Here is a 20,945-nt window from a genome sequence, read left to right as displayed (position 1 = left end):
ACCATACATATCTATAAGGGAATGCAAAGTATGGAAGTTTAAAAACTGTTTGTTGCTTTGTTATTGAAATTAGAAGTTGATGCTGACGCTAAGCCTAAATTCTCAGAGTCCATTGCTACCAGTTTGTGACTCAATAACTTCATAAGTTATAAACGTACACTTAAAAAAATAAATATTTCCGCATTCTATAAACAATTCTCTATTGAGAAAGAGCAAAGTAAAATTTATTCCGATCTTTTTTTGAATCTGAGATATTAACAAAGATTGAAATTTTGCCAATTTACTTCAGATTTTAAATCACTCTTCTAGCTCTTTTAATGAAAAAATTACAGTAAAAATAATTCAGATTGAAAAACTATCTATAACTAACTATCTGCTCTAATTTAGTGACTGTTAATGAATTTTTTGATGACGAAATTGTACTTTAAAAAATAGAAAATTTCCAAAAATTTCATTTTTTTCTCTGTTTCAGATTTGTTTTTGAAGATGAGGGAATACTCTAAATTTACTCAATTTTTTTTTACCGTAACATATTGAAGTGTTTTTTAGATGCTACTAAATTTTAATCATTGGTATCAGCGTATTTTTTGTTACTAGAGTAACTTGAACTAAGCTAAAATTTCATTAGTTCTTTTTATTTTGTAAGATTAGCAAAATTAACCATTTCTTTCGTGTTTCATTTTCTCAAAAGAATGTTTATGAAGTACAGTCTGAAATGTACATTTTTTTTAATTGAAATAAATGTTAGTTTTACTTGCTTTTGCGTCATTTAGTCGTTTATCTAATTCTTTGAATTCTCGTAATTTCACATAAGGGTCAATCCATACAGGTTCCATAGTCACTTTCCTATGCCGGGCTGATGAGTGCTAATAAGCACGAAACTGCAGTCCTCGGCTGGAAATGACTGAGCTGGCGGTGTATTTCACGTACTCATTTATGTTCAAATATTTCTAAGTTATCAAATTAAAATAATTATTTTGAAAATTACAGTATGTTTTTTCAATATAATGTATTACATAGGGCACAGTATACGTAATTTAAGAAGGTGCCATGACGTTTTCACACCTTTTTTTTCTGTTTTAGTGTGAATTGACTAGCAAAATTGCAAAATTTCAAAGACTTGTATCTTTTTTACAAACCAAATACAAAAAACAATATGTATAACATGTATAATACTTGAACGGAATATTCAATTGGCCAGGAAATTTTATTTAAAATTCTATCCCCTTTTGGTTTTTAGGGGTCTAAAAATGTCATTTTCGTCATTTTTCCGATTTTTGAGGGGCTGTAATCTATAAAGGGTGCACAAACACACAGAAACAGTTAGATATTCTTTTTAGCATGGTTCCAGTGATTAGTTTTTGTTTTATTTCATTTTGTGTTACCGTCCCCTACGTGAGTTATCCCCCTTTGAAATGAGTAAAATTTTTACATTTGGTCTTGAACTTTAACCTGTTGCCATTATTTTAATTATTAACTTACAGCTACGTAACTCAGCACATAAGACTATCAACTTATGCACTTTAACATCAAAGCGTTAAATTAACTGTCATAAATGTAATTCAAATAGATTTCGGCCAAAATGCAAAGGTCTCATTTTTGACTACGAAAATCACTTTTGATGACCTCTAAAAAAATCAAAGCTAATGCATTCCTTAAAGATTGAGATTAAAAAATAAAATGCTTAGTTATGAGAAAATTGAAATATTTTCAGTTTTTGAAACTTGGTTAAAAGTTAACTATAATAACTTGGAAAATTTTACTGATATCAGATTAATTACCCTACTCCATAGATTGCAACAACATATAACTTTTACGTTTTCATTAAATAGTTAATAAGATACAAGCCTTCAAAAGTGCAACATTTAGCATTATGAGAATGCTGTTCAATTTGACCAATTTTCAATCGCATGTAACTATTAAAATAAAGAATTTCAAGCAAAAATATTTCAGATATTTTTATATAGGCATTAAAGGAGCCTGTATACCAAATTTCATAAAAATCTGTTACCATGCAGCCACCACTTTTTTGCGAATTTTGCTCATTTCGTATGGAATGACCCTGCTATAAATCTTTCTTGGGTTGACCATCCTGTAATAAAATTTGGAAAAAAATGTTGTTTTCGAGTGGAGTAGACGCAAAATACATAGAACGCAGTTGCATTACAATTTGTAAGTTGTAAGCAAATGCTCCTGGTAGAAAAACTGGAAACAAATTAGTTTTTAAGAAAGTACCATGAAAACAATGATGTCCTGTGTAGTTGCGGATCCAGAGGAAGGGTCTGGGACCCCCCCTCCTCTTTTAGTGACCAAAAGGATAGCTTATAATTGCATTTTGGTGAGGCATTTCGAAAATCCACAGCCCCCCCCCCCCCCTCCAAATCATCTCTATGCACCAAAGTGACACTTATGACACCCTCCAAAATCAGGCACTGGATCCGCCTTTGAGTGTGTGCTCACCCACCTATCAATTATGCTGAAGACGCAGAATTTTCAGAAATTTGGCTGTGCAAATATGCAATATTTGTTTCGGAAGTGCTTTTGTATTTCACTGCAAAGTTAGAGTAGTTATTTTGATTCTGGTTCTACATAAAACAAAAAGAGAATTTAAATCTGTTCCACTGCTTCATAGATAATAATGTGCCTTTTACATCTGAATATTTTAAATGGTTTGAAAATAATGAATGAATTCACACTGTACTACAATGCTAGCTTATCTACTTTCTTTAAGATAAGCTTTGCCTCTAAACGAAAGGTGACGTCATTATGTTTTTTGCATTTAGTCGTTTAGTAATACAACTAGTACTATTACTATTTCAGTTAATTTGAGAGTTAAAAAAAAAAGTTACAACTTAAGCAATTTTTTTAAAAAAATAAAAAATAAATAAATGAATTAATAAAAATAAATCAAAAATTAAAAAACGAACGACTGACATAAAGTAAAATAAAATGGTTAATAAATCAGTAAAAAAAGACAACAAACCATCTAAATTTGGCTGGACAGGAGGAGCTATGTCTTCGTCATCACATGGTGGTGCATCACTTGTTTCGTCACGAATCCAGTCCAGGTATTCGGAAACCCTAGTGTAAACTCCAGGATAATCTTTGATGCCACAGCTCATTCCCCAGGACACGACACCAGCTGAATACCACACTCCGTCATATTTCGTGAATAAAGGCCCACCAGAATCTCCCTATAATAAAGTATTTCTATCGATTCAACAGCCATTGGTTCATGTATATAGGTTGCAGGAACATTGATTATCAGGGCCTGATTAACCTCTGAAGTTAGAGGAAGCTTGTCTCTTTTCAGGTCTTTTTACTTTGGACAATTTCTACATTGAATCAAACTCACTTATGTACAAGTATTATTTCCAAATGTGGAAAGCAAAATGCGGATTCAAGTTTACATCTCTCCCTAACCCCCACCGCGACATATTGAAATTCAGAACATTACATTATGATTTCACTGCAATTCTCAGCAAGTAAGAATGGTTAATGGTAAAATCAGTTTTATCACCTTTCTGAAATAATTAGATGTTATAAAAATACCTTGCAAAGTTGGGCAAATCTTATCAAAGTTAATGAGACCAAATTACCCAAAGTTGGGCCAAATTCCACAGTTAAAAGTAGTTTTATCAAATATATCCTCATATTTTGAAATTCTTCGAAGCAATTTTTATTGAATCAGATCTATTTTTTGCAATTTCTTTAAAAATGACATTAAAAGCAAAAATTGGAATTTTTAAGAAGTTTTTCACTTATTTTTCGGGCCCCTGAAATTTTTTAGGGGAATCAAGCTTTTCAGGGGTGCCCACGTAGGGCGTAGACTGCGTCATTGAAATTTTTAAGTGGGAGGTGTCTTGAGGGATATTTTTCTCAGTTTTGGGGAGGGGCGGCTTCCGATTTGGGTGGTCTTCGTGGTATGGGGATGCGCCTTCAATCTAAGGAGGGGGGCACCCCTGAGCTTTTCAAGCCTTGTGAGTGATCAAGCCCTGTTGAAAATACTGAAGATTATGCAGAATTTCTCATTTTAACTTTTTTTACGCGCAGCTAAATACATTTTCGTACAGCGAAATATCATGCATAAAACGTAGATTAATAAGTTACGGTCCAGCTTGTGTCCTGAGTGGCAATACACTGACTACCAATAAGTATTTGGACACCTGTGATAGAAAAGAAAAACTAACTTTATTCAAAAGCAATAGTTGGTAGAACTTCCACGAGAGGCAATTACAGCATGAACCGTCCGGGGCATACTTTCCACAAGTCTTTGTATGGCAGATAGTGGTATTTTCTTCCACTCAGCTTGGAGAAGACATAGAAGTTCCTTCACTGATTTTGCACGGGGAGTGCACCCCTGAATTCAGCGATGCAACTCGTCACAGAGGCTCTCGATAGGGTTCAGGTCTGGGCTCTGGGCAAGCCAGTCCATTCGATGAACTCCATTGGCACCATACCAAGCTTTGGTTAACGTCGAAACATGACAACTGGCATTGTCGTCCTGAAACTAACAGGGGTCCAACCCGTAAAACTGCCACAACGTAGGAAGCACATTGTCATCCAAAATAGTGCAGTAGACATCGGAGTTGAGCTTACCATGAATGGTGACCAAGGGTCCCAGACCATACCAGGAGAAACACCCCCAGACCATAATTCCACCTCCGCCGAACTTGACTGTTGGCACAATGCATTCTGGCAGGAGACGTTCTCCAGGTAGACGCCAGACCCAGACCCTGCCACCCGAACGGTAAAGGGTGAACCTTGAATCGTCGCTTCAAAGAACCTGTTTCCACTGATCTACGGTCCAATTTCGATGTGCTTTGCACCACATTAACCGAGCAGCGCGGTTAGACTTTGTGATCAAAGGCTTATGGGCAGCAGCACGACCATGAAAACCAAGCAGATGTGCTTCCTTACGGATGGTATTATATGAAACAATACTTCCGGATGCCTGTTGAAACTTCTCGCGGATGAGGGCCATCGGTTGGGTGCGGTTCTTCCGAATTTCTCTGGACAGCACTCGCCGGTCTCTATCTCCCAGTTTCGTTGGTCTGTCGACTCGGGCACATTCCGACAATGACCGCTCACCTTCCACTTCTTAATCACATAGGCCACTGTCGATTTTGGGTACTTCAGATCGCGAGTAATGTCCCTTAAGGATCGGCCACATTTGTCATACCCGATAATTACACCTTTCTCGAAATCAGAGAGCTCCGAACTGCGAGGCATCTTGGATGCGACTAAAGCCGATACTGTTTCCTACACGATATATACCGGCGGAGGCCGTGACGTACCTTAGGACCGCAGATATCGGCATTCGCATAGGTGTCCAAATACTTATTGGTAATTAGTGTACAAGAGTCCTGATTTATAGGTCAGGGTTTGAATCTCAATCATGAGATGGATATCATTGACCTTTATCATGTCCTAGTGGTTCGGATCAGGGCCTGATTACTGAAGAGGCCAACTAGGCCATGGCCTAGGCCCTCCACTCTTTAGGGGCCCCCAATGAGCTAAAGTTGTAAGGTTTAACTAACTACATAGGAACCAAAAAAAAAAAAAAAAAGTTTGTCCTAGGGCAGGGATATATTTATCGGGCACTGGTTCGGACTCAAGGTCCAAGATTAGGGTAAGAAAATTGAGCGTTGTTGGCACTTAGCTTTTTTGTTTTGGTTGCTAAAATGTTCTACTTAGGCGAAATATTAAAATATACTGCGATCACCTAAAATGCAACACCATGAAAAAGTATTTGATCCGCTTGGAATTATGCACCATACTTCCACCACTTTGGGATATGCAAATGATTAAAATATACAGAGTTTTCCTGAACTCTTGGGCAAAACTTTAAAGGGGGAAAGTACACATCTGGACAAACTATATAATGGCAAAAATAAGGGTCCCAAACATCTTTCGAAGGAGATAGGCGCCATTAAAGTTTAGGGTCCAAAATTTCAAATGATCATAAAAAACGGAAAAATTGGTCGATTCGTTTGCGGTTTTCACTAAAATTATTCTTTGTATCAGCATTTTCTTGAAGATAAATTTTGAAAATGTAGTTTAAAAAATGACGATATAGGATGCTTTAGACTTTGGAGTAACGAACAACTATCTTTTACTGCTATTTTTGAATCTTATAAGGGTTTTCTAATGCTTGGACTTAAACTTAAATTTTGAGCTGAAAATCTGCATTGTTGGGAGTGATTAAGTAGCGAAAACTGAACTGTCTTCAAGGGTTGAAATACACTTTTTACCAAAAAAATGTAAGCATCAAGAATAAATTGAGCTGCAACCAACAAACTCGGCAAGAATGTAGTTTGGTAAGAGATGATTTAAATTTCGTCACCAGTGACGAAAGGGTAAGCGCGCTATGCGCACACAAGATGCGCAGATAGGTACGATTGAAAGTGAAAATTTGGGTCAAAGGGCACTTCTTGCGAAACTGTCGAGTTGTGAGGACGCTGTTGTGACTAGAGGCATACGAACAACTGTTGAACTTTTTTAGAGAAGCAAGTTGGTTATACGCACGAATCTGACGTCACGTCGGTCGGAGCAATATGTTAGTAACTTAGTGTAGGTAAAAATAAATGAATTACTCCATTGCGGTTGGTTAAGGCATTCTAGAAACAGTAATGAGTTCGAAGACCGCACATCATAAGAGCGGCCACTACCGTATTAACAAGGTTGCTAACATTAGTTCCATGCCGTTTAACACCTTCCAAGAAACTGATAGTATCAAGAAAAGCAATCCGGTGTAGACTGGAAGACGCTGATATCTCGAACTGGCGTCCATTTCGATGGAATAGATTTTCACTGCTCTTGATTAGCTGGTTGTGACAGGCAAGAGGCGTGTTATCTTCAACGATGAATCCCGATTTAGTCCCAGTGATCATGGGTAACCTATTTTACTTCATACCACGCCTTTTTTTGTCTTGTATAGCTGCTAGAGGAGGCTATACAACTTACGGTTGTGTAACATTTATTGTGTCATAACTTCGTTTTTTTTTGTGACAGAGTGTATTTTAATTTCTGAACACAGTTCAGTTTGCGCAACACACTTAATCACGCTCAATGATTCTGATTTTGAGCTAAAAATTTAAGTCCAAACATTAGAAAATATTTAATGAGATTCAAAAAAAGCGGTAAAGAATTGTTGTTCGTTACTCCAAAGTCTAAAGCAACCTCTGTCGGCAATTTTAAAACTATATCTTCAAAATTTATTTTCAAGAAAATAATTTTACCGAAAACTGCAGACGAATCGACCAATTTTTCTGGGGGTTTTTTTAATGATCATTTGAAATTTTGGACCCTAAACTACAACGGCGCTTTCCTCCTTCGGAAGACGTTTGGCACCTTTTCTTTTTTTTTTTTTTTTGAGCAATCACGATTGCTTATTGCTTTCATTTGACTGTTTTTGGCGTGCTATCATTTTTCCCACCGGCGCGGCGCCACCCTCTGCCAGCACCACCCGTCGCGTCGGCCGGCCTCACGATGCTGCTCCTCTAGCGAAAACCGTCTCCAGGTTGCGTCCATATCCTGCACACAAGCGCATACATACACGCACCAACACACACGCACACACAAACACATACACACACATACCCCTACACACATACACAAACACATACATACACGCATGCATACAGACACCTACACATTAGGGTGGCCCATATTTTATAGTCAAAATTTCAAAACTAGTTTACATATCTGGGCACCCGCTATTTTTTTTACTAGTAATAAAACAAGTATTTTGGCAAAGTTTGAAGATAATATTCCAATTGGAAGACAATGCTCAAAGACATTTAATATTAAATATAAAATTGAAAAATAGGAAATTTTGAGGATTGTTTTAAATTAAGTACAAATAGCTGAGTAGTAGTAAATTAGTTTATTTTATTGTATAATATTGATTAATAATACAAAAATCTTATAGGAAAGTACTGGTTGGGGTAAATAAACATGGTTTAATGCTTTGAAGTTGATGGCTTCAAACTTTCAACAGCTACTTGTTTTGTCGTTTTGGACGGAACCAACTTTCTGTTAGCCTCAACAACTTGCAGGACCAACTGTTTCTCTTCTTCATCATTTGTCAAAAGCTTATTAAACTCTTCAAAAAGTTTCACACCACGCTCAGCTATATCATTAACAACTTTCATATTTTTTGTGATTTGTTTACCACTAATGTAATGTTCATTGCTGTTCCATTCATTTGGATGTGTGGTCAAAAAATGTGAATTTATTTTCAATTTATCAAACACCTGCAATGATCTTTTATTGGCAAAATCAGCCAAAACGGCCTGGTCAGTTAAAAGTGACAAATCTCCTTTTACCTTCCGGTCAGTAGGTTCACACTCCATCTTCTTGACAATTTCTACCTTTTCCTCATTTGAAACTTTCTCTGAGAATAAACTTAAGCCAACTAACTCATCCGAGAGGTACCAAAGATGATTTTTTATGGCATTTTTAACCACTTCACTAATTTGAGAATCAATAATTCCATAATTGGTCTTCCCTCATCACACTTACCAAATGCGGACGAAAACCCCTAAGCCAAGGCGTGTCAACCGTGCCGATGGCTGCGTGGTACCGGGGGTAGTCGGTGCCTCAAACGGGAGACTTCAGGGATAGCAGGCGAACCCTGTCGTACGCAGCCTTACCTCTGTGTGGGGGGCTACACAGGGGCTAGACCCCATCTTTTCCCCCTAGTTCTCTGGTTCGTTTATGGATGAAAACTCAAAGAACACTTCTCCCCCTTGTGGGGAGCGTCAGAAAGACTCGTTCAGCTCTGCTAAATTTTTTATAATCAAAAGAAATGAAAACCTAACATTCACTGCTGTATCCCCATTCTTAATTAATAAGGCATTAATAAATCTTATCGGCGAGTTCCAATCAGTAAAAAAGCTACGCACTGGTGAACTATTTGTTGAAATCAAAAATCCTAAACAAGTTCAACCTATTCTAGCTATTAAACAACTAGGCTCATATCTATGTACAGTTACAGCTCACTCAACTCTAAACTTTTCTCGGGGAGTTATTTCAGAGCCAGATCTTCTATTTACATCAGAGAAGGAAATTCTAGAAGAAATGAAAGACCAACACGTAAGTGGAGTGAAGAGGATCACTATTAAACGCAATGGCGAAATGCAGAATACTAAACATATCATTCTGACTTTTAGTACGCCTATCCTCCCTTCACGTGTCAAAGCTGGTTATCTCTCCTGCCCTGTTAGACCATATATTCCTAACCCGCTACGGTGCTTTAAGTGCCAGCGCTTTGGGCATTCCAGACTGTCATGCCGTGGTGCAGAAACTTGTGCCAGGTGCGCTGAGCCCGGCCACGACAGCAATGAATGCAAAAAGGAATATAAATGTGTCAACTGCAAAGGAGATCACCCGTCCTACTCTAGAAAATGTCCAAACTGGCTCTCCGAAAAGGAAATACAAGTAATCAAAACCACTCAGAACATATCATATCCAGATGCCAGAAAAATTGTTCAGTCTCGTACGCCTTCAGCCGGACTTTCATATGCTGCAGCAGCAAGAAAAGTATTCAATTCTACTAGCACACAAACAGATCCTCAAATTATTAATACAATTACCAGCACTAAATCAACTAACTCCCCTAAATCAAGAAATAAACAACTCAATACCCCTAAGCCTCCACAAAAAAATAGTAACGAAACTAAAATATTAAATACACAAATCCCGAGTACAAGTTACCCATCTACAATAATTTCACAAAAACCAACTGATCAAAAACAAAACAAAACTGTGGAAAAAAAGAAAATTATTCTAACGCGCGCAAAAATTGGGGTCGTCTCTAAACAGAGGCCCCCAAAATTTTATAATTTTAAAAAAGAGGATTTTTTACTTTCTAGCAAGAAAGTAAAATTAACCAAGTCCCAAATTGAAAAACTTCAACAACCTCCTCCGCAAGAAGAGGACGAGGATGTCGAATTCGAAGACCTTCCGCCATCCGACGATGAAGGATGGACGGATCATCCTCCTTCATGAGCTGCTCCCTCTTCTTCCGGCCGTTTCTCCTTCCTCTTTCCTCTATGGCCCTGAGCATTCTTTCTTGGAATTGTCAGAGTTACTCGCATAATGTCATGGACATCAAGGATCTTGTCCAATATTACCAACCGGCCATATTTTGTCTGCAAGAAACATTTCTGTCCCCTGCTGATAGACCGAGGTTGAAAGGTTTTGACATGTACCGCAAGGACTGCTTGTCAGGAGAACGTCGTTGTGGAGGAGTGGCATTGCTAATCAACAATGATTATGCATCTAGCCAGCTCAATATCAACACATCCCTGCAAGCAGTAGCTGCGCGCGTTCACCTTCACTCGCTGTTCACAGTTTGTTCAGTATATATCCCACCTTCCTATGACTTAAGAAGCGTGGAGTTGCAGACACTGGTTGATCAACTTCCTCCCCCATTTGTCATCTTGGGGGATTTCAATGGCCATAATCCTCTCTGGGGGAGTCCAGACTTCAACAGTAGAGGTTTAACAATAGAAAATTTTATTGAAGACAATGATCTTTGCATCCTTAATAACGGTGAAAACACTTATTTTCATCTTTCTACCCAATCTTACCATGCCATCGATCTCGTAATATGCTCACCTTCTTTTCTGCCACGTTGGGATTTTCAGGTGGAGGGTGGAATCTACTCCAGTGGCCACTTTCCGATCAGGATAACCTCTACTGGACGCTGGGGCCATCAGCAGCATCAGCAAGCTCGACTTCGCATTGATCGAGCTGATTGGGCAGCATTTACCCAGTTGGCAGAAATTAAATCAGAAGACGTGACTGATATTGATATCGATGTAGCGGTAAAGCGAGTAACCGACATCATCTTAAACGCAGCTAACGCTGCTATACCAAAAACCACTAAAGGCAGGATCAAGTATCCTAAGCCTTGGTGGAACCTTGATTGTCAGGAGGCTCATAAGAAACAAAAAAAGGCATGGAACACATTTCGTCGTTATCCAACCACACAAAATCTCGTGGCACTTAAACGAGCTCGTGCTGAAGCTCGAAGGATTCGACGGAAGAGCCAGCGGGACTCGTGGCAGACCTATGTCAGCACAATTACGACGTCCACCCCATCAAAGACCGTATGGGGTAAAATAAAAAAAATCGTTGGCAACTACAATACATCTTGTGCACCCATTCTGGAGAATAATGGTCGTATTTTATCCGATTATAAAGAGGTGGCTGACTGCATGGGGACTTATCTGGCAGAAGTCTCCAGTGCAAATAACTATTGCTCAAAATTTTTAACCATCAAATCACGCAAAGAACAAAAAGTTCTACATTTTAATTCAAACATTTTTAACCAATACAACACAAAATTCACCCTTCATGAACTAAATACTGCCTTACAAAAATCAAAAAACACATCACCAGGTCCAGATCAAATTCATAATAGCATGTTAAAAAATCTAAGCAGGTCTTCATTAGAAAATATTCTGCAGCTTTTTAACAGAATTTATTCTGAACATAGATTCCCAAAATCCTGGAGTCAAGCAATAGTTATCCCTATCCTTAAACCAAATAAACAATCTGATAAACCTGAGAGCTATAGACCTATAGCTCTCACTAGTTGCCTATGTAAAGTCATGGAACGGATGGTAAACGCCAGACTGATGCACATTCTGGAGTCACACCATCTCATATCCTCATATCAAAGTGGGTTTAGGCGTGGCAGATGCACAATAGACAATCTAATGCTTCTCGAAACATCAGTAAGAGAAGCATTTCTTAAACGAAAACATCTTGTGAGCGTATTTTTCGATATTGAAAAAGCATACGACCGTACCTGGAGGTATGGGATCCTCAAAACCCTTCATGAGTATGGGTTGCGAGGTAATTTACCCATCTTTCTGTCCAATTTTCTGAAACATCGTTCTTTTCGCGTACGCGTCAAGTCTGTTCTGTCGGATACCTTCATTCAAGAAGAAGGAGTACCCCAGGGAAGTGTACTAAGCGTAACTCTATTCATTATAGCAATCAATAGCTTAATTGACCAATTGCCTCCCGCCGTAAAAGGTACCATGTTCGTGGATGATTTTCAAATTTCTTTCTCATCAGCGAACATGAGTATCATTGAAAGACAACTTCAAATTGCAATCAATAAAGTAACCCAATGGGCGGAAGAAAATGGCTTCACTTTCTCTGCTCAAAAAACATTCTGTATCCACTTCTGCCGTAAAAAAGGGCCTCACCCTGATCCAAATCTTCTCCTCAATAATCAACCAATAGCTGTAAAAGATCAAGGAAAATTCCTTGGTCTCACCCTTGATAATAAACTAAAATTTATACCACATATACAAGAGTTAAAAAAGAAATGTTCATTAAAATTAAATATCCTTAAAGTCTTAGCGAACACTTCTTGGGGTGCTGATACAGAGTCTCTGTTAAGAATATACAGGGCTCTGATACGCTCCAAACTTGATTATGGATGTCAAATTTATGGCTCTGCTGCAAAAACCTATCTGAAAAGTCTGGATCCAATACATAATCAGGCACTGCGCATCAGCACAGGAGCATTTCGAACTTCGCCTATCAACAGTCTTTATATCCTTGCACACGAACAATCTCTAAACAATAGACGCCTCAAACTTTCTTTAAATTTTTACTTCAAAACAAAACCCTGCACCAATCACCCACTACATCTCCATATTTTTAATCCATCAAATGTTGTTTTATTTCTACACCGGCCTTCGATGACCCCAACATTTGGGATCCGAATGCGTCGGGTACTCTCAGACCTGCAACTATCAGATTTCAAAACCGTTAACACAATAAAACTAATTGAACCATGGTGCAAAGTCATACCTTCCATAATCAATGATTTCTCAAAATTCCCAAAACAAACTACCGCTAATACAGTTTATCAACAAGTCTTTCATGAAATCAAAAGCAAGTATTCTGGATATAAACACATTTTCACTGACGGATCAAAAGCAACCGATCACGTCGGCTTTTCCACAATAATTAATGATCAAGTTACGGCAGAAAAATTAAACACATCTTGCTCGGTATTTACTGCAGAAATAAAAGCTATATTTTCATCTCTAGAATCAATAGCCCAATCTGTTCATAGAAAGTGGGTGATATTCACTGACTCAAAGAGTTCAGTGGAAGCCATCACTCATTGCGATAATAATAGCCATCCTATAGTCATCCAGTCATATCTTTTATACAAAAACCTTATACAAAATAATTTTCAAGTTACCTTTTGTTGGATCCCTGGTCATGTGGGCATTGCAGGCAATGAAGCAGCCGATTCAGCTGCCAGAGCTGCAAGTATCCTGGTTGATAATAGTGTCCCTTTCAATGATATTAAAAACGCCATCGTTGTAAGCCTCAACACGTATTGGCAGGGGACTTGGAATTCAGAAATCCAAAATAAACTACATTCGATCCAGCCCTCCACTAGAGGTTTCGGATTATTAAATATCACCAGGAGAGAACAAGTCTTATTAGCTCGACTTCGCATTGGACATACCAGATTCACCCACAAATATCTCTTATGTCATGAACCAGCTCCAACATGCATTACATGTGATGTAAATCAGACAGTGTTGCACATTTTATGCAACTGCCCAAATTTTAATCTAATTCGTTATAAATATTTTAATAATTTTAACCCATCTTTGAAGGAGTTGCTGGGAGAGCCACCCCATTGCAATTTGTACTCCTTCCTCCAGGAGATTGGATTCTCCTTTTTAATTTAGTGTTTGTCTGGTCATTATGTGATTTCGTCCTTCCTTTGTTTTTCACGATATTTTTTCGTCCATTTTGTCTTTATCTTCAAATTGTTTAAATATTTTTATCGGCTGCACTTTTTTAATATTGGCACTTGAAGTTATATGCTTTCTCCTTCAAAATATGCTTCTATTTACTATAATCTTTAATAAAAGATAGCATATAATAAAATATCGTTTGGCGCAGTATAGCCCTCAAGGGCTCTTGCGCCATAAAAATCAACTCAACCAACAATCCATAATTGGTCATGTCTTTCCACAGACAAAGGTCTGCTCAAGCAGCATTTGTAGCCATAGGGGCTTCAAACCAATATTTTACATATACAAGAGCTCCAAAGTTCACAAAGCGTTCTAACTGCAATTTTTCCTTTTGTGTGGTTTTGAAACTGTCTTCCTCACGAAACAAGTGAATTTTAATGGCGTATAACAATTTCGCCATCCAACGAGCGTGGTGTACTGCGCCTGGAGCTCTCCAATGAATTTTATATGGAGTATGGCCCAGAGCTAGAAGAGTCATCTCTATTAACTCCATGTAATCATCTCTGGGCTGCTTATTCCTTCCTAAGACAACTAATAAAGCATTTACTGCAGTGAGCTTTAAATTTTCACTGCCAGGAGCTTTTTCTAATGGTTGATAGTTTTCTTTGTGTATGAAGGGCCATGCTACCTTGAATCTTTTGAATAAAGGAATGTCAGGACCACTAGATGGTCCGAAACAGAGAGTAAATACCTTACTGAGAACAATCTCCAAAATGTGGTGCCTGCATGGTAGCCATAATAATTCTTCTCCAATTTTATGTTCCAGCATAACACAAGCTCCATTTTTAAACCCTGTATTAACGGATGTAGTGTCACAACACATGCCGACTATTTTGTTCTCCAAACCCCATTCACTTAGTACATTATAAACTGCATTCGCTGCATTTGCACCAGTACCCCTTACAAGTTTTGGCACTCCAAGCAATTTCTCCTTACCATCTGCACCTGCAGATACTAATACGGGCAATCGATCTACTTTATCAGTGCTCAAAATATCAGGAAGAATCTTCCCGTCCCAATGAACAATAACTGGATCGTCAAAAGAAACACATTGCTTTATTTCTTCAAACACAGCTTTTCTTCCTTCTTTCCTTTTGCGTTGAATAGTACTTCGTGATAATGGCAAGGAACTAGGGTCATGCCCCAATGCCGATGCAATAGGGACCATTAGTCTAAAGGCTTCCCTATCAGAAACCTTATTGCGATCTAATGCGCTTGTGACATGTTTAGAAAATAAAGATTTCTTAGCAATTGGTTCATTCTGTGAGTCTTTTTGGGATTCCCTTCTTTTAAAAGAAGATGGTGGCTTATACATATACTTATACATCTCTTCTGATTTATCTATGGCTGAATCAAATTGTTCTCTTGATTCATCATCTGAATTTGAAATAGTCACAGTTGGAGATATCAGGGAAGAGGACCCTGGCTCATTCCCTTTTTCAAGTCTCTTTTGTTCTTTCATTTTTCTTTGAAATTTCCTTTCTTGTTTCATGTTGTATTTCTTGTCTTCTGATGAAAAAATCATATTTCTTTCCGTCCTCTGATCAATTAAAAATTTTCTGTCTTCATCTACTTTGCATATAGTAATTGCATCATTGTGAGCAATGTCAAATAACATATCTAGCTGCTCTTGAAATAGTGTTTCACGTTTCTTTTGGGTATCAGAGATTCTTCCTTTATTTTTTTTTTAACAGAAGCCATTCAGAGTGTAATTTTTCAAGCTTATCAATACAATGTTTTACAAGTCTAATCGGGATAGCTGTTTTTTGCCACACTAAAATTAATTCTTCTACAGTGCTGTGACTGGCATTTCGAACCGATTTTTTCCTTTGGAGAAAAAAATGGAATCTAAGAAGGACTTGCTTTATAGTTGGTAACTGATTAAATCGAGGTATTGGTTCTAGATCTTTGATACCTATCAAGAATGCTTGACGTGTTGATGATAAAGCCATATTTTCACAAAAAAGTCCTAAACAATGTCTTGTATAAAAACAGTCCTCACAAACAACTGTTGATAGTTATATATTTTTAAGACATTTTTCTTGGTATTTCTTTCACAAAAACAGCATCTGAAAGAAAACAAGAATACAGAAATCAATATTTAAGAAATAAGGAAATAACAAATTTTTTAAAACTTTGACGATGTTGAGCACTGCCTTCTACTCAACCTAGGACATTGAATTTTTGGCACTTTACTACTATCAACGAAGGTAAAAAAAATAGTGGGTGCCCTGGGGTATAGGGTAAATTTGAAATTTTTAGGCCACCCTACTACACATACACACAAATACACACAACTGCCCACACATTCATGCCTGCACACAGACACAAACACATATGCTTACACACACACACATACCCCGCTCCCACGCACACAAACACTCATACACACAACTACCCACACACTCATGACTGCACAACAGACACAAAAACACATGCCTACACACATACACATACCCCCCCCCCCTACACACACATACAAACACACACTCGTGATTGCGAAAAACACAATTTGAATTCAAGATGACAAAATTCAAATTAATTTTTCTTTTTTCTTTTTTTTTGCCATTATATTGCTTGTCTTGATGTGTACTATCACCCCTAAAGGTTTTACCCAAGAGTTCAGAAACACCAAGTATAAAGACAGAAAATATAGTCGTTTCCATGCACGTGAATTGAGATCTAGTGTGATTTTTCCCGTTAGTATTTAAAATTTGCTAAGAAAGGTTATAATTACAGTTCTATATAGCTTGAAAGTTTCAAACGAATTTCATCATATCTAGAAAAGTCCGTTCTATCGATTGATACTAATATTTTTAAAAACATCGCATGAAATTATGTTATTTTAAAACGTCAATGTCGAAAATTTTCCCGATGTGAGCTACCAGATACCCTTACGTCACAAATACAGTGGTGGACAAAATTATAGACTCAATTTTTTTTTCTTCTGTTTCAATTATAACATGACTCAGTTTAAATTATTTTCATTGAAGTGAAAATGAATAGTTGAAGAAATAGTTCTAAAATTAGTACATCTTATCAATTAAATTTAAAAATTCATGAAATCAGAAACTTTACAAATTTAATATTTTATCATTACGTGAAACCTGGACAAAAGTATAAACTCAAAGGTAATAAATCCAGGATTGCGAGAAAGTTTCGTTCGAAAATGTTTATTTAACGCCATAGAATGAACAAATGTTGCCATCAGTGATTGCTAAAAGTTTTGTTTTTGGAAATTAATGAGAAACATATAAATGCACCGCTGGACAAAATTATAAACTCAATTTTTTTTTCTCCATTTTTTCAATCATAATTTAACTCGGTTAATTTTTTTTCCAGTAAAGATAAATAACTGACTAAATAGTCCTAAATTCAGTATAACTCATAAACTTCATAAAATAAATAATTTAACTAAAAAAATTCTCAACTTTAATATCTTAATTCGCAACTCCAATAAACTATAGGGGCGCTGCAGCCACTGTCTAATGGCGGATGAAAAAGGTAAAACAAACAGATGCCGTAACTTATAACTTGCTTTGAAGCTTAATGAATGACAGTAATATTTCATCGTGCTCGTGGAAAATTTTCTTTTCGATTCCTCTGAAATTACATTACACCATAAACTCTCTGAAGCCTGTAATTTTCTCCAAAGAAAACACGTGGAACGGAATGTTTTACCTTTTTCTTTAGTATTGTTAATCACCGCAAGGTAGCGTATTCGAGCTCTGGAGTTGCGAAAAACACATGAAACCTGAACAAAAGTATCAACTCAAAACTCAACTCAAGATGCCTGCCCAAGAAACTCTGAACTTTGGCAGAGTTTTATTTTTAGAATTTTGAAATGCCTCAAGGTTTAAAACTTACAAAGCAACAAGTAGGAAAAATTGTGGCCTACAGAGATGCTGGTAAGACCCAGCGCCAAATTGCCAATGTAGTTAAATGCTCCCAAGGGGCAGTAAAAAATGTACTGAAGGATCCCCCAAGTTATAGAAAAAGAAAAAGGATGGGGAGGCATTCGAAACTGAGAGAGATTGAAGATATATTTTATGCACAGCATCAAACACTGGAACTTCTTCCAGCAAAATTCTGAAGACTTTAAAACTCAAGGTGAGCTCTAGGACAGTTAGAAGAGTTCTACAACAAGCTCAGAATGTGAAGTGGAGAAAAATGAAAACACAGCCAAAGCCGGAGGTTCGGCATATTACTGAAAGATTTCAATTTCCACAGAGACATATGTCTTGGGAAAAAAATGTGGAATTCAGTTGTTTGCTCCGATGAAAAAATTCAACTTGGATGATCCAGATGGCTTAAGATACTATTGGCATGACATTAGAAAAAAAGAACAACACATATTTAGCCGAAACTTTGGTGGAGGTTCTGTAATGGTTTGGACTGGTTTCTCTCAGTATGGTAAAGCAGGACTGGCGTTTCTCAATGGTAGACAGAACGCTGAAGATTACCAATTAATACTGGAAGATCATCTCTTACCTTTTGCTCATCTGATTCCTGTAGGTAACTGGTTATTTTAGCAAGATAACGCGAGTGTACACACAGCGAAATGTACAAAAGAATGGTTCAAGCGCTGGGGTATCAGTTATCAAATGACCAGCTCGTAGTCCGGATCTTATTCCGAATCAAAATCTTTGGGGGACCATGGTTCGCAAAGTTTATCATGATGGGCACCAGTACCAAACCACAGAGGAATTAAAAAGGGCAATACTTTCAGCATGGAACCATATGCTACTGCAGCTGTTGGAAACTGTTGTGAAATCTATGCCTAGCCGCATATTCCAGGTAATTCAGAAAAATGGTGGCCCAAATCGTTTTTGAAAGTTTGTAGTTTACACTGATGGCTAGATTTTTTGCAGTGTTAATTTTCAAAACATTTCAAATATTGATTATTTTATTTTTCAATTTGTCCATGTTAATAGCAAAATTACATTTTCCTAAATCTCTGCTTTGTTTTGCTAAAGTAATTTCAAATGTAACTTAATTAAACTCAATTTTTTTTTTTATTTTGTCAGCTTATAATTGTGTTTACACAGTATCGTAAGTTTGTAATTTTGTAATTCAGCATTGATTCATTTTTGGATATTAAATTATTAAGTATTTGAATCAAATTCAACCAAACTTCAGAGTTTCTTACTTTTGAGTTAATACTTTTGTCCACGCTTTATGTGTTATGAAGATATTAAAGTTAAGAATTGTTTTAATTAAATTATTTATTTTATAAATTTTATGAGTTATACTGAGTTTAGGACTATTAAGTCAGTTATTTATCTTAACTGGAACAAAAAAAAAAAAAAAAAAAAAAAAATTAACTGAGTTAAATTATGATTGAAATAATGGAAAAAAAAAATGAGTTTATAATTTTATCCAACGGTGCATTTATATGTTTCTGATTAATTTCCAAAAACAAAACTTTTAGCAATCACTGATGGCAACATTTATTCATTCTATGGCGTTAAATTAACATTTTCGAACTAAACTTTCTCGTAATCCTGGATTTTTTACCTTTGAGTTTATACTTTTGTCCAGGTTTCACGTAATGATAAAATATTAAATTTGCAAAGTTTCTGATTTCATGAATATTTTTATTTAATTGATAAGATGTACTAATTTTAGAACTATTTCTTCAACTATTCATATTCACTTCAATGAAAATAATTTAAACTGAGTCATGTTATAATTGAAACAAAAGAAAAAAAAATTGAGTCTATAATTTTGTCCACCACTGTATAACCTAAAATTGTGTCTTATAGACTTCAGTACTAGAACTGAAATAACAAGTACGCAATTTCACCATCTGCATGGCTGCATCCGTTTACTAATCGTGTGAAACACGTCTTCCATTACTTATTGAAGCTCGCTAAATTTGGCGACTTTTCATAAAATTTCGGTCTATTTTAAGACCTCATAATTCGATAACGGGGACACGTGGTCGAATAATTTATGCGTCGAGAAACATGTTTTACATTGCTCTTTCAATTGCTACTTATAAAAAAAATCATTGTGCACTATCGTGTGGTATCCTGGTAAGTGCAGTGCACAAAATTTAATTCCACATGTTACGCTCTCAAAACGAAATAATATTCACAGCTTTCGAGATTAAAAAGTATTTCAATTATCAACTACCAAAGGGACCTCTGGCCCTCAAACTATGAAGGACTGCGTGCCAGGCGCCTTGCCTTCAGAAGACAACACAATAGATAGTGGTGCCATCTATTGACAGTTCGAGAATTTAGAACCAGGCCAGGAGCCGAATAACTTCGTGGTCTGGTACCCCCAGAAGTATTGTTTCACTTGGAGGACATTGTGACTACGAGCATATTTAACGTCGCCCAGTCACCATTAATGACAACGGTGGATCTTCGACCAGCGAGGATCGAACTCGAGACCCTCCGGTCCCAAGTCCAATGTCTTACCGATCAGGCCACCAAAAGTATTTCATGAGTTCTTACAGCGCATGCATCTTTTCCTTCTTCTCCGCCAGCGCATAGATTTGTATCAAGGATAACTCCTCCATACTTAGAGACGCAGTATGGATTAGAAACTATAGGAACTTGAACTTCTTGCAGCTCTGTGTTGCTTTGTCCAACTGTAATACAAACAATCAGTTAATCAGTTTTATATACTTAACCCCCTCTGGCAGTTGATGAAGTCGAAGGGGGGTGCAGGGGAACCCCCCACTTCTTCAGTTTTACACTGGCTTACTCCCACTTTTTTTAATTATTACTCAATTGTTACCTGCTTTTCCATTTCATTATCTTATGCTCGTATTGGGAAACGTCCCTCCACCAACCTTTTATCCAGGGCGGCAGAACTATACAACAGGTACTGGATTGTCTGAGCAGATTAATACAAAACTACAACAACTATATTTATCAGAAATAAAATTGTATTTTGTGCTGAAAGTAAGATAATAACAAGAAGTTCTGTCTAGAACTAGACGAGCCTACTTTCCCGTATACCCATACTACTTTCTAGTACCTGATCAATATTCTCAAAAATAGCTGAAATCGCAAATTTTTTAAAACATATTTTTAAAATATTTTAAGCTAATTTCTAGGAATAAAATATTCCTCACTCATCTAAAAAAAATAGATATGTAAAAAAAAAAAAAAAAAA

General features: G+C 36.9%; 1 protein-coding gene across 1 annotated transcript in view; it reads right to left on the bottom strand.

The window, feature by feature from the left end:
• The window catches only part of LOC129230073 (transmembrane protease serine 9-like), a gene marked incomplete in the record, with an annotated part of 109,558 nt that overhangs the window by 7,560 nt on the left and 81,053 nt on the right, over nt 1-20,945 (bottom strand). Inside the window, 2 exon segments of the mRNA XM_054864461.1 lie at nt 2,984-3,194; nt 20,279-20,415. Coding sequence (XP_054720436.1) covers nt 2,984-3,194; nt 20,279-20,415 — 348 coding nt within the window.

Source organism: Uloborus diversus, chromosome 9 (assembly GCF_026930045.1).
Source record: "Uloborus diversus isolate 005 chromosome 9, Udiv.v.3.1, whole genome shotgun sequence".
Taxonomy (NCBI): Eukaryota; Metazoa; Arthropoda; class Arachnida; order Araneae; family Uloboridae; genus Uloborus; species Uloborus diversus.
This window is presented reverse-complemented; position numbering and strand designations above follow the sequence as displayed.